The 12,500-nt window shown below is 38.5% G+C and overlaps 1 protein-coding gene across 1 annotated transcript in view; it reads right to left on the reverse strand.

Moving 5' to 3' along the window:
* Window positions 1-12,500, reverse strand: part of LOC143037979 (uncharacterized) — a 308,270-nt gene that overhangs the window by 6,766 nt on the left and 289,004 nt on the right. Inside the window, exons 3-5 of the mRNA XM_076206739.1 lie at window positions 12,173-12,236; window positions 10,004-11,225; window positions 7,105-7,233 (exon numbers count right to left, since the gene is read on the reverse strand). Coding sequence (XP_076062854.1) covers window positions 7,105-7,233; window positions 10,004-11,225; window positions 12,173-12,236 — 1,415 coding nt within the window. The remainder of the gene's footprint in view (window positions 1-7,104; window positions 7,234-10,003; window positions 11,226-12,172; window positions 12,237-12,500) is intronic.

Here is a 12,500-nt window from a genome sequence, read left to right on the forward strand (position 1 = left end):
TTCTATTTATTTTTTATTTATTTTATTCTATTTTATTTTATTTATCTTTCTATTTATTTATTTATTATTATTATTATTATTATTATTATTATTAACATTAACATTAACACTAACATTAACTTGTGACGAATGAAAGAGGCCATCTACCAAAATGGGACCAGGCAAGAATTCTCATGGATAACATTACACGGCAGGAAAGAAAGGCGATGGAGTCCGTTTTTATCAACATCCATGATAACATCAATAAGAGAACTGGGGATTTAATATGGGCTAAAGCAGCAGCACACTTTATCGTAATGAATAATAAACACAGAGCCCCTGATCCAGACAGACGTTTCAGCTACGCGAACAACAGGAGGATACTTGGTCCACCCGCTGTGACAATCCGCCACACCGACAGATGAGGTCGAGTGGGGGACCAACCTGACACTTTGCCACGTTCCTTCTTTTGCCATATATATTGACCAACTTGACTTCAAACTATGTTCCTCTGAAGAAGCCACTCAGGCGAAACTAGTCAGGAATAAAAGTATTTCCCTCAGCCCGTGTTCCCTTACCTCCTATCAACATTATTACTATTATCATTATCATTATCATTATCATTATCATTATCATTATCATTATCATCATCATCATCATCATCATCATCATCATTATTTTCATCATCATCATCATTATTTTCATCATCATCATCATTATTTTCATCATTATCATCATTATTTACTGTTATTACTATCATTATTATTGTTATTACTATCATTATTATTGTTTTATTATTATTAATTATTATTATTATTGTTATTATTATTATTGTTATTGTTATTGTTATTGTTATCGTTATCATTATCTTTTTTTATGATCGCTCAATGTGTCTTAATCGAAACGTTCAGTTCCTTCTCTAGTTTTTCCTTGGTTAGTTGCGTCTCTTAGTATGTGGCTACGATTTGTATAATAAACAGTGATATTTCTATTACTAGCTCCTCATAAAAAGTGACTACATCCTGCCTAACCCCGTATCAAAGGGTCCCATGAACATAAAAGTCGATGTAAGGGGTCCACAAAGCTTGAAAGGTGAAAAGACACTACGAGACTGGACAACCCTGTCAACACAACCTACACCCAAACACAAGAACATGTTCACGTTCCCTACGAGTACAAACAACATTGTAAACTATACAAGACATCCCCTCAGACCACTACAAAAAGAAAAAAGAAAAAAAAAGAGAGAGAGAGAGAGAGAGAGAGAGAGAAAGAGAGAGAGAGAAAGAGAGAAAGAGAGAGAGAGAAAGAGAGAGAGAGAGAGAGAGAGAGAGAGAGAGAGAGAGAGAGAGAGAGAGAGATGGCCATGAACCAGAAGAGAAAATGCAGCCTCCATGCAAGAGAAGAATCGTAACTTACAAGGAGGCAAAGGACGAAAGAGAAAGTCTAGAGAAAAATCTAGAGACTTGTGACTAAAAGTGTGTCAGCTTTAACACTGCACAGAGAATTAGGCTAAGCAGCTTTTATTACAATTAGAATATATGCTGTCATCAAGGAAACAAGCTGCATTCACTTCACTGTAAAAAAGGGTCAGAGCGGGAGGGAGAGACAGGGAAAGGAAGAGAGAGACAGGGCAAGAGAGACAGACAGGGAAAGAGAGAGAGAGAGAGAAAGAGAGAAAGAGAGAAAGAGAGAGACATAGACACACAGAAAGAGAGAGAGAGACAGACATAGACACACAGAAAGAGAGAGAGAGAGAGAGAGAGAGAGAGAGAGAGAGAGAGAGACAAAGAGAGAGAGAGAGAGAGAGAGAGAGAGAGAGAGAGAGAGAGAGAGAGAGAGAGAGAGAGAGAGAGAGCCAGAGAGAGAGAGAGAGAGAGAGAGAGAGAGAGAGAGAGAGAGAGAGAGAGAGAGAACGAGGCGAGACAATTAATTCTCGGGGAGGACACAATTACTTGTCCCTCGGCCGGCGCCTCTTCACGTCTTCATCAGTTCCGGAACTCAAAATAAACAAAACAGAAATAAACAAATATATAAACAATTAATAAGAAATAACAAACAAAAACAGAGAAAATGTGCGACAAAGCCAATCATTATGGTTATAGCTTAGGAAAATTAAAAAGGTATATGGTTAAGTCGGAGATGAGATAATTTAATCTGAAACTCGCTTTCTTCTTCTTCGTCTTCTTCTTAATGAGCCACATGTATTTTCACGGCGTTAACTCAGCATAATGTATTGTTTTACGTACATAGATTAGTGTGTGTGTGTGTGTGTGTGTGTGTGTGTGTGTGTGTGTGTGTGTGTGTATTCATATCGTGGGGTCCCGTCTTCATATCTCATTTTATCTAAACTATTTTTAAATTCATGTATTGTTTTTGCACACACCACTTTCTCATCTAACTTGTTCCAACTGTCTATTGCTCTGTGAGGAAAGCTGTTCTTTTTAAAATCTCTTCTATAGCTGTCTTTTTTTATTTTCTTTCCGTGTCCTCTTGTATTTCTGTCATCCCATTTTATCAGATTCTCTCTATCAGTAATTTCTATGCCTTTCATGATTCTGTAAATAGCTATCAAATCTCCTCTCTCTCTTCTTTGCTCTAGTGTCTGTAGTTTAAGTTTTTGTAGTCTCTCTTCATATGATAGTTTTGAGAGTGTTGGTGCCAGTTTTGTAATTGCTCTTTGTATCCTTTCAAGTTTTTTTATACATTTTTTTGTACTTGGTGACCATATCGTTGCTGCATATTCCAATCTTGGTCTTATCAGGGTGATTAGGATTTTCCTCACCATTTCTTCATCCAGGTATGTAAATGCCACTTTGATTGTTCTTATTAAATTATAAGTTTCTCCAAAAATCTTATTTATATGTTTCTCAGGTGACATATTATTCATAACAATGACTCCCAGGTCCTTCTCATTTTCTACTTTTTTTATTCCTTCTTCTCCCAAATTATATGATCCTGCTATTCTGTTTTTGCTTTTTCCAAATTCCATTATACTACACTTTTTTGTATTGAACTCCATCTCCCACTTCCTACTCCATTCTTGTACTTTATTTAGATCCCTCTGTAGTGATTCACAATCTTCTTCAGTTTTCACTCTTTTCAGTAGTTTTGCATCATCTGCAAAGAAGCTCATATAGCTTTCAATTCCTTCATCCATATCATTAATATATATAGCAAACATTATTGGGGCCAGAACTGTTCCCTGCGGGACACCGCTTATTACTTCATTCCATTTTGAGTGCTGATCTCTTATCACTACTCTCATTTTTCTTTCTTGCAAAAAGTCTTCCATCCAATTTAGCAATTTACCTTGTATTCCTCCTTCATATTCTAATTTCTTAAGCAACTTCTTATGTGGTACTTTGTCAAAAGCTTTTTTTAGGTCTAGAAATGCACAATCAGCCCATCCATCTCTTTCTTGTATTATATCTATTAGCCTTGAATAGAAACATATTAAATTGGTGACGCATGACCGTCCTTGTCTGAATCCAAATTGCCTTGGATTTAGTACGTTGTTTTTTTCCAAGTATTTTACCCATCTACTTTTGATAATTCTTTCACAAATTTTTGCTATTGTACTTGTTAGAGAGACTGGTCTATAATTGGTAGGTTCTTCTTTATTTCCTCCTTTATATATAGGTACTATATTTGCTTTTTTCCAATCTTCTGGAACTTTTCCTTCTTTTAAGGAACTGCTTATTATGCTATGTATTTTGTCTGCCAGTTTATTCCTGCATTCTTTCAGAATCCAGTTTGCTATTTCATCTGGCCCATGCGATTTTCTGACATCAAAATTACCCAAGTGTGTCAATATTTCATTCTTTGTTACTTCTATTTCTTCCATAGGGGGGACTTTTTCTTTCCACTCAATCTCTTCAGGTTGTATATTTTCCCTTGTAAACACTGATTTAAAATGTTTGTTCATAATTTCTGCCATTTCCATTTCCTCAGTGTATTCAACTCCTCCTTGTCTCAATTTCTCCAAGTCTTGTTTGTTTTTCAGTTTATTGTTTACAAATCTGTAGAATAGTTTTGGTTGATCTTTACACTTTTCTATAACATCTTTTTCATATTTTCTTTTTTCTCTCTGCACTTTTGTACATATTCATTTCTATAACCAGTATATATTTTCCATTTTTCAGGTCTTCTGTCTTTTTTCCATCTGGTCCAGGCTTTGTCTCTTTTGTCTTTTAACTCCCAACAACTTTTGTTGTACCAGCATTTTACATATTCTTTTTCTTGTTTTTGTCTTGGGACATACTTTTCCACTCCTTTTTTGTAAATTTTTGTCAAAATATTCCATTTCTCTTCCACTGATGTTTCTTCTTTGTATATTTCTTCCCAGTTTTCTTGTTGGAAGAATTCTCTTATTTTATCAAAGTTTGTTTTTTCATACATCATTCTTCCTTTTCTATATTGTTCATTTCTTTTCATATATTTTTCTTCATTAAGTTCCAGTTCAATCAATATGTGGTCACTTTTACCTATTGGTGTTTTATATTCAATCTTGTCCACTATTCTAGGTTCAGATGTAATTATTAAGTCTAGCCTCGATGGTTCTTCTTCATTTCTGTACCTAGTGTTCTCTTGTATCCATTGTGTCATTGAATGGTCAGTAATCATCTCAAGTAGAGCATTTCCCCATGAGTCATCACCACTCTTTGCTGTCATTTCTTCCCAGCAGATTTCTTTGCAATTAAAGTCGCCCATCATAACTATTCTTCCTCCGTCTTCCATTATTTTAGTTAATGCTATCTTTGTGTCCTCTAACATACTTTTATATTCACTCTCCTCCCATGAGGCTGTTTTCGGAGGCACATAATTGATCACAAATTTTCTGCTCTTCTTATCTCTGTCTTCCACTTCTATCATAATCATCTCTACTGTATTCTTTCCATATATGACACCTTTCACGTTTATATCCTTCTTAGTCAGGAACATAACTCCACCCCCTTGCTTTTTCTCTCTGTTTCTAATCCAATAATTGTATGCATCATGTCCTACACTGTTGGGTGGTAGTGGGCCTTTTAATTTTGTTTCTACAATTCCCATTATGTCCGGTTCTTTTTCTTTCAAATAATCATTCAGCTCATTCAATCCTGTTATTAATCCATCTATATTTGTGTAAGACACTCTTAGTTTTCTGCCACTTCCATTGTGTTCTCTGTTTCCCTTATGTTTTTCTTTTGTATGTCGAACTTCCTTAGTTTCATGTTCACTACTCTCCAATAGAATCTCTCTTTCTCTGACTCCGTTCTGTTCTCGTTTTTTGTCTTAGCTTCCAGTCTTTTCTGCTTTTCTTCCTCTCTTTCCTCTTTATTCATTTCTCTTTTTATCCATATCTTTTTGTGTTGTTCACTTGTTGCTAGTTTCCCTGTTTTGGATAAGATATTCTCTGCCGTTGTTTGTGACTTGAATTTAATCTTAATTGGTCTGGTCTTGTCTGTGCTATACTTTCCGAGTCTAAATTTCTCTTCGATTTGTTTCATAATTCCTGGTTCATCTTCCTGAACTGATTCTAGTAATTGGCTTACTTTTTCATTTTCCTCTTTGATTCTTGTGGTTCTATCTGTGTTGTGTTTCTCTTCCATTCCTAATATAATTATACATTTCTTCTTGTCTGCTAAATCCCTTACTATATTCTCCTTTTGTCTCATCACTTTAATAACTGAGTCTTCAGTATGTTCTTTCAATTGCTGTTTGACTATGTCAGTGAATGAAATCTTATTTCCTTCTTGGGTTTGCTTCCAATTTTTACTTTCTTTAGCTATTGTTTCTCTGTTTTCTTTACTATTCTTCTTCAATTCCTCATTCTCCCCCTTTACCTCTCTTAACTGTCTTTTTAGTTCTTCTATTTCATCAGTTAAGTTTTTATTCGCCTTTTCCAGTTCTTCCAATCTTTCAACCCTTTTTAAAATGGTGTTCATATGACCTAACCTACTCTCCAAGTCCTCGATCACCTTATCAACCTTCATCTCTAGTCTTGTCAGTCGGGGGGGGTTGAGTCCCCCCCACTCTCTTTAAATCCCTTGAAAATATTCTCATCACTTTCTGCTATATTGCTCCTATCTATACCTCTAATCTTCACATTCCTATTAGACATGTTATCATCCAACTCGTCTTGGGGTCTTTTGTCTGGGCCATTTCCTCCACCTCCTCATTACCTTCCATTTCCCCAGTAATCCCTCCCCCTCTCCTCTTTCCTTACTTTCCCTCTACCTCACGAGCAATTCCCCCCCCCCCTGCAAATACAAAAAGGCACTTCTCTTTGCGTTGGTATCCACAATCTGCACTTTTCTTCAGAGCGTTCGTCAAGCCGTCCGTTCGTTGAAAGTGTGTGTGTGTGTGTGTGTGTGTGTGTGTGTGTGTGTGTGTGTGTGTGTGTGTGTGTGTGTTGATATGTACATATTTTATCTCAAACAGGATAATCATCATGAAAGTAATCTAATCTTCAGTTCTACGTCATGTTCGAGTATTCTTAAGTTGTATTATTCCTCAGCCAATTATTTCTATTCGTTTATTTTCTCTAATCTTGTATTGCAAAAACGATTATCACTAGTGTATATACTATTCATAAGAGGTCCCTACACGATCAATATTATTGCGCAATATTCCGTATTGCACAATATTATTGACGGTGTAGGGATGGTATTGAAGAATGATACAATATATTGAAGACATCAAAAGTCCTTGATATTTTATTGCACAATATTGAGTAGTGTGAGTGAATTATTGCGCAATATCCTGTCAGTGTGTTTCCTTCCCTCATACTGTCGACATGTTTGGCAAGAAGAATGAGCGACAGTGTCATTATAATGTTTCAGAAATTCTTCTCTCGACTGACGATATTGTGCAATAATATGAAGCCATGTAGGGGTAGACAAATATTGCACAATAAAAATGAGGCAATGTATTGTGTCAATAATATTGATCCTGTAGGACTGACTTTATAGAAAGTTGATCACCAAAGAATTCTATAACATGAAAGCGACATGACGTCACATTTCATCCGACGACTCGGTCCCCGATGACAAATAAATAAACAAATAAAATAAAATAAAATGAAATAAAATAGAATAAAATAAAATAAAACAAAATAAGATAAACTCTGATTTCTCATACCTTCGGGTAAATCGTCGAGGGGCGTGCTGAGGTGGATGGTTGAGGAGGATCTGAAATAGTGACGGTTGATGACTTCGAGAAGAGGCGTGTCCTGACCTTTCTCGATTCGCATCATTTCGCCCTCAGCGTCTGCAAAGCAAAGGACGACATGAACAGAGGAACATAAGAATGGAAGAGACTACAAGAGACCATAAGTTCTATATCCCTTACTACCTGGCATCTCTATCCATAAAGCTATCTCATCTTCTCTTAAAACGACCAATTGTTTCAGAGCTCACTACTACATGGTTAACTAAATCTATTCCATTCGTTAACCATTCTGTTGGTAAACCAGTTCTTTTATTTCCTTCTTAAACCTAAATCTATTCAGTTTAAATTTATTATTACGAGTTCTGCCCTACTGTCTTAATATTATGACCTTACCTTTATCATTCCTGTTAAAGCTCTTGACCCATCTGAATACCTCTAATAGATCACTCCGCATACTTTGCCTTTACAGAGAGTGTAAGTTAAGGCTCCTTTAAGGAACATGTATTCTTTGTTTCTTTTCCGACTCCATCTCTCCTTTATTCACTCACTCCATCATTCTCTCACTCCCCTACTCTCTCACTATCACTCCCTCACCCCCTCATTCTCTCACTCACTCCCTCAATCTCTCACTCACTCCCTCAATCTCTCACTCACTCCCTCAATCTCTAACTCATTCCCTCAATTTCTCACTCACTCCCACATTCTCTCACTCACTCCCTCATTCTCTCAATCCCTCCCTCAATCTCTCTCATTCTCTCACTCACTCCCTCAATCTCTCACTCACTCCCTCAATTTCTCACTCACTCCCTCATTCTCTCACTCACTCCCTCAATCTCTCACTCACTCCCTCAATTTCTCACTCACTCCCTCATTCTCTCACTCACTCACTCCCTCATTCTCTCACTCACTCACTCACTCATTCTCTCACTCACTCCCTTAATCTCTCACTCCCTCCCTCAATCTCTCACTCACTCACTCAATCTCCCACGCCCTCCCTCATTCTCTCACTCACTTCCTCAATATCTCACTCACTCCCTCAATCTCTCACTCACTCCATCATTCTCTCCCTCCCTCCCTCAATCTCTCACTCATTGCCTCAATCTCTCACTCTCTCCCTCAATCTCTCACTCACTCCCTCAATTTCTCACTCACTACCTGATTCCTACAATCTCTCCCTCCTTCATTCTCTCACTCCCTCCCTGACTCCCACTCTCTCTCGTTCCTTCATTACCTCAATCTCTCACACTTTTACTTCCTCACTCCCTCAATCCTGATTCGATCACTCCCTCGCTCACTCAATATCTCACTCCCTCATTATCTCGTTCCTGTACTCCCTTACTCTCTCACACCTCACTCCATCAACTACTCACTCACCCAGTCACTCTCTCTTCCTTCCTTCCCCGCCCTCTCTCTCTCTCTCTCTCTCTCTCTCTCTCTCTCTCTCTCTCTCTCTCTCTCTCTCTCTCTCTCTCTCTCTCTCTCGCTCTCTCTCCACTTGTGTGTGTGTGTGTGTGTGTGTGTGTGTGTGTGTGTGTGTGTGTGTGTGTGTGTGTGTGTGTGTGTGTGTGTGTGTGTGTGTGTGTGTGTGTGTGTTCACTTGGTCTTTGGATCACGTGTTGGACTCGTGATCGACAGCTATTTCCCTCCTGGAAGAGAGCTCAGAGCTCGTAGGTCCGATCTATGGGTAATGCTATGACCTTCCACACACACACACCCAACTCCCCGCCCACGAGAGTGTGTGTGTGTGTGTGTGTGTGCGTGTATGTGTGTGTGTGTGTGTGTGTGTTTGTGTGTGTACGTGTGTGTGCAACGCACGTCTGAATAAAATCCTTCGACTAAAACCAGAAAAAAAACATCAAATTCCACCGAGAAAGAGGGTTCGAGAGAAAGAGTCACCCGTGGCCACCACACACTCTCTCTCTGAACACAAAAAGAGGAAAAGTTCTGGCTTCAGCCACTGCTGAAGCTCCTCCTCTTTTTGAAAGAGAGAGAGGAATGCAAGAAGAGCACCACGAGCGACAGGGCTGTAGGAAGATTTTGGTATTCCAAAGTTTTCCTCCCATGTTACGCCGCCATTGTCGGAGGAGACGTCTGAACCCAGACCGGTAACTTTGGCTACTTTGACAGATGCCCCGAAGAGTGAAGATTTTTTTTTTTTTAACTTCTTGCTCCTCCCCCCCCCAAAAAAAAACATGTATATGTACATATATATGTGTCCTTACATATTCCTTGTATATGTACATGTATATATGTCCTTATCATGACATCCTCATAGGATGTCCTAGTAAGGACGAAATGTCACTGAATAAAAATTCCAACTATTCTGTGTGTTTACCTCATCACCTTTCCATTCATTCTTCTTCCTTACATCAACATATATATATATATATATATATATATATATATATATATATATATATATATATATATATATATCACTGTCCACTTATGTCGTAACAGATTAATAAATGCACTAAAAACCCACTGTTGATTGGATTTAAGAAAGGAAATAACGATTTCCATATATTTCGATCATTTGCTGTGATCCTCTTCAAGCAGAATACGATCCGCTTGAAGAGGATCACGGCAAGTGATCGAAATATACGGAAATCGTTATTTCCTTTCTTTTCTCAAATCCAATCAAGAGTGTGTTTTTAGTGCATATGTATATATATATATATATATATATATATATATATATATATATATATATATATATATATATATATATATATATATATATATTCTGGCTCAATACCATGACTCAATGCAGATTTACACCTTCCATGACGCGGTATGACGTCACATCATTAGCCTCTCTTCTCCAAAGTAACCTGACGCTTGTTCTCCCGGTCTCTGGACCTCTTACCTCGCAACGAGAAGGAGAGGAAGGGGCACACCAGATGCCCCGTGTTGTGGACCCCGATCTTCTCCATCACGAGCGAAATGTACTGCTTGCCAGCCTCACGAAACGGAGGAGGCTGAAGCGTTTCGATGTGAGCGTAAGTCGGACCCGCGATAGCGATGTCCGTCGGAAGGTCTTCTTCTTCTTCGTGGTCACTTGTGCTGCTCCCGACAGAGCTGCAGGTGTCGCAGCTCAAGGTTGACCTGACGTCCTCCTTGTTCTCCTCCTCGTCCTTCTCCTTGACCTCCTCCTGGTTCTCCTTGTCCTTCGTCTTCTTCTTGGACTCCTCACCGGACGAAGAGGCGGACGACGCGTCCTGGGAGCTATCGAAGTGCTTCGGGACGACTTCGGTCCGGGTGATGACGAAGTCGTCGACGGAGGGAACGGCCAGGTCGTTCCCGTCCAGGACCGTCTCGATGACGTTCCCGTTCGTCTTGTCCCCGGGCTCGTACTCCTTCCCTAAGGTCGTGCTCTTGTTGTTCCCTTCGAGGGCGTTGTTGCTGTTGTTGTTATTACTCGTCTCGCGGTACCTTTCCCCTCCTCCTCCAACGCCCACTCCATCACCACCACCTCCTACACCTCCTCCTCCTCCACCTACTCCTCCTCCTCCTCCGCCTGCCTCTCCGTCGACAGTGGGCAGGAACTCGCTGCTTCTGTTCAACTCTCCATCGCCCGCTCCCGGAAGAACCCTTTCAGGCTGAATGGTAAAGTCGAGTCCTTGTTCGGTGACCATCTTATACGGCAGCCCAAGAGACCTCAAGAAGTCCCGTTTCTCCTTGGGGAATATCACCTTATTACTCTTCCCCTTCTCCTCGTGCCGGTGTTGAGTCCTGTGACGTCGTTCCTTATACACCAGGACCACAGGAAGAGTCTTCTTCGAACTAAGAGCCTTGATGGTGTCCAGCGTGTCAATACAGCGGGCCAGCTCCTTCATCGTCGAAGAGTCCGTCAAGCCCAAAGACTGATTGAGGTTGTTCGAGGCCGAGGCTGTCGAACTGAGGCTTGGCCGGTTGGAGCTCGAGGATGTCGAACTGAGGCTTGGCCGGTTGGAGCCCGAGGGCGAGGGGTCCTTGAGAGAATCGTTGTTGTTCGTTGGAGGGCGACCTGCCACACCTTGGGAGCGCTGCTGCTGCTTGAGGTGTTGCGTCCGCTCGTCCAGAGACGTCAGAACGTGACTCAGGAGTTTCTGTCGAGATGTAAGATCATGAATATAAACATGTGTCCACCAAGATGCATAATGGGACATAATGAGGCAAGTCTTCCGAAAACAAACAAATAATCACATATATAAATAAATTAATAACTACATACATTAAGAAACATGTAGGTAGATAAATAAAAATAGATAAATAGATAAACCAATAAAAGATAAAGAGATAAAAACAATAAATGAATGACAAACGAATAAATAGATAATCAAATGTATAAGTAAATGAATATATAAACAAGTTAAACAAACAAACAAACAAACAAGATATTAAGTAAATGAATAAATAAATTAAGTATGGAAGCCAATAAACAAATCAACTATATAAATAACTAAGTAAATAAGTGAATAAATATGTTAACTAATTAAGTCTATATCAATAAATTAATTAATCAATTAACACAGACGTATTATATATATATATATATATATATATATACATATATATATATATATATATATATATATATATATATATAGAAAAATAAGTAATCACGTTAATAAACAAGGAAACAAACAGATAAATGATTGTGTAAATAGATAGATATATTATGAATTGAGATGTAAATAATAAACAGGTAAGAACATAAATAAATAAATATATGTATATACTGTATATATGTATATATATATATATATATATATATATATATATATATATATATATACATATCATGAATCCTTTTCAAAACGAGGTTATCCACTGAGTCTTCAAACAGAAAGGAATACAAAGTAAATATATGCTGCCAGTAACACCAATTGTCTTTTATTTTGAAAAAAAATTATATGATATACGAGCTATTGATTAGAAAATATTACATAGACCTCGTCTATCGTTTCATGTATTAGGTACTGGATATAGGCTTTTTTTATATAGATTTAGGAAAAAACACAAAATCAAAAGTTTGGTCCTATGTTTCACTTACCTTTTGGTCACATGTCAGATTCTCGTATTCATAGATGGCCTCTCGAGTTATCTTTCGGTTGAGTCTGAAACAAATGAAATAAATAAGTTTGAGTATGTACGTGTGTTCAGTGATAAAAATCTGTAGTAACACATTTATAAATCCCAATTAACACCACAGTCAGAGTAGTGGCAGGCGACTAAACAGTCAGCTCCGAATTTGGTGTTCGTTGTGATGTAGGCCTACGAGTGTGTGTATGTCTATGAACGTGAGCGTTGAACAGCGTTTCATAACCGAGGGTCGTAGTAGCCCTTAGGGGTGCTGAAATCAAACATTGGAATGCTGGGAA

This window comes from Oratosquilla oratoria, chromosome 23 (genome assembly GCF_046742065.1).
Source record: "Oratosquilla oratoria isolate Oo_2021 chromosome 23, ASM4674206v1, whole genome shotgun sequence".
Classification (NCBI taxonomy): Eukaryota; Metazoa; Arthropoda; class Malacostraca; order Stomatopoda; family Squillidae; genus Oratosquilla; species Oratosquilla oratoria.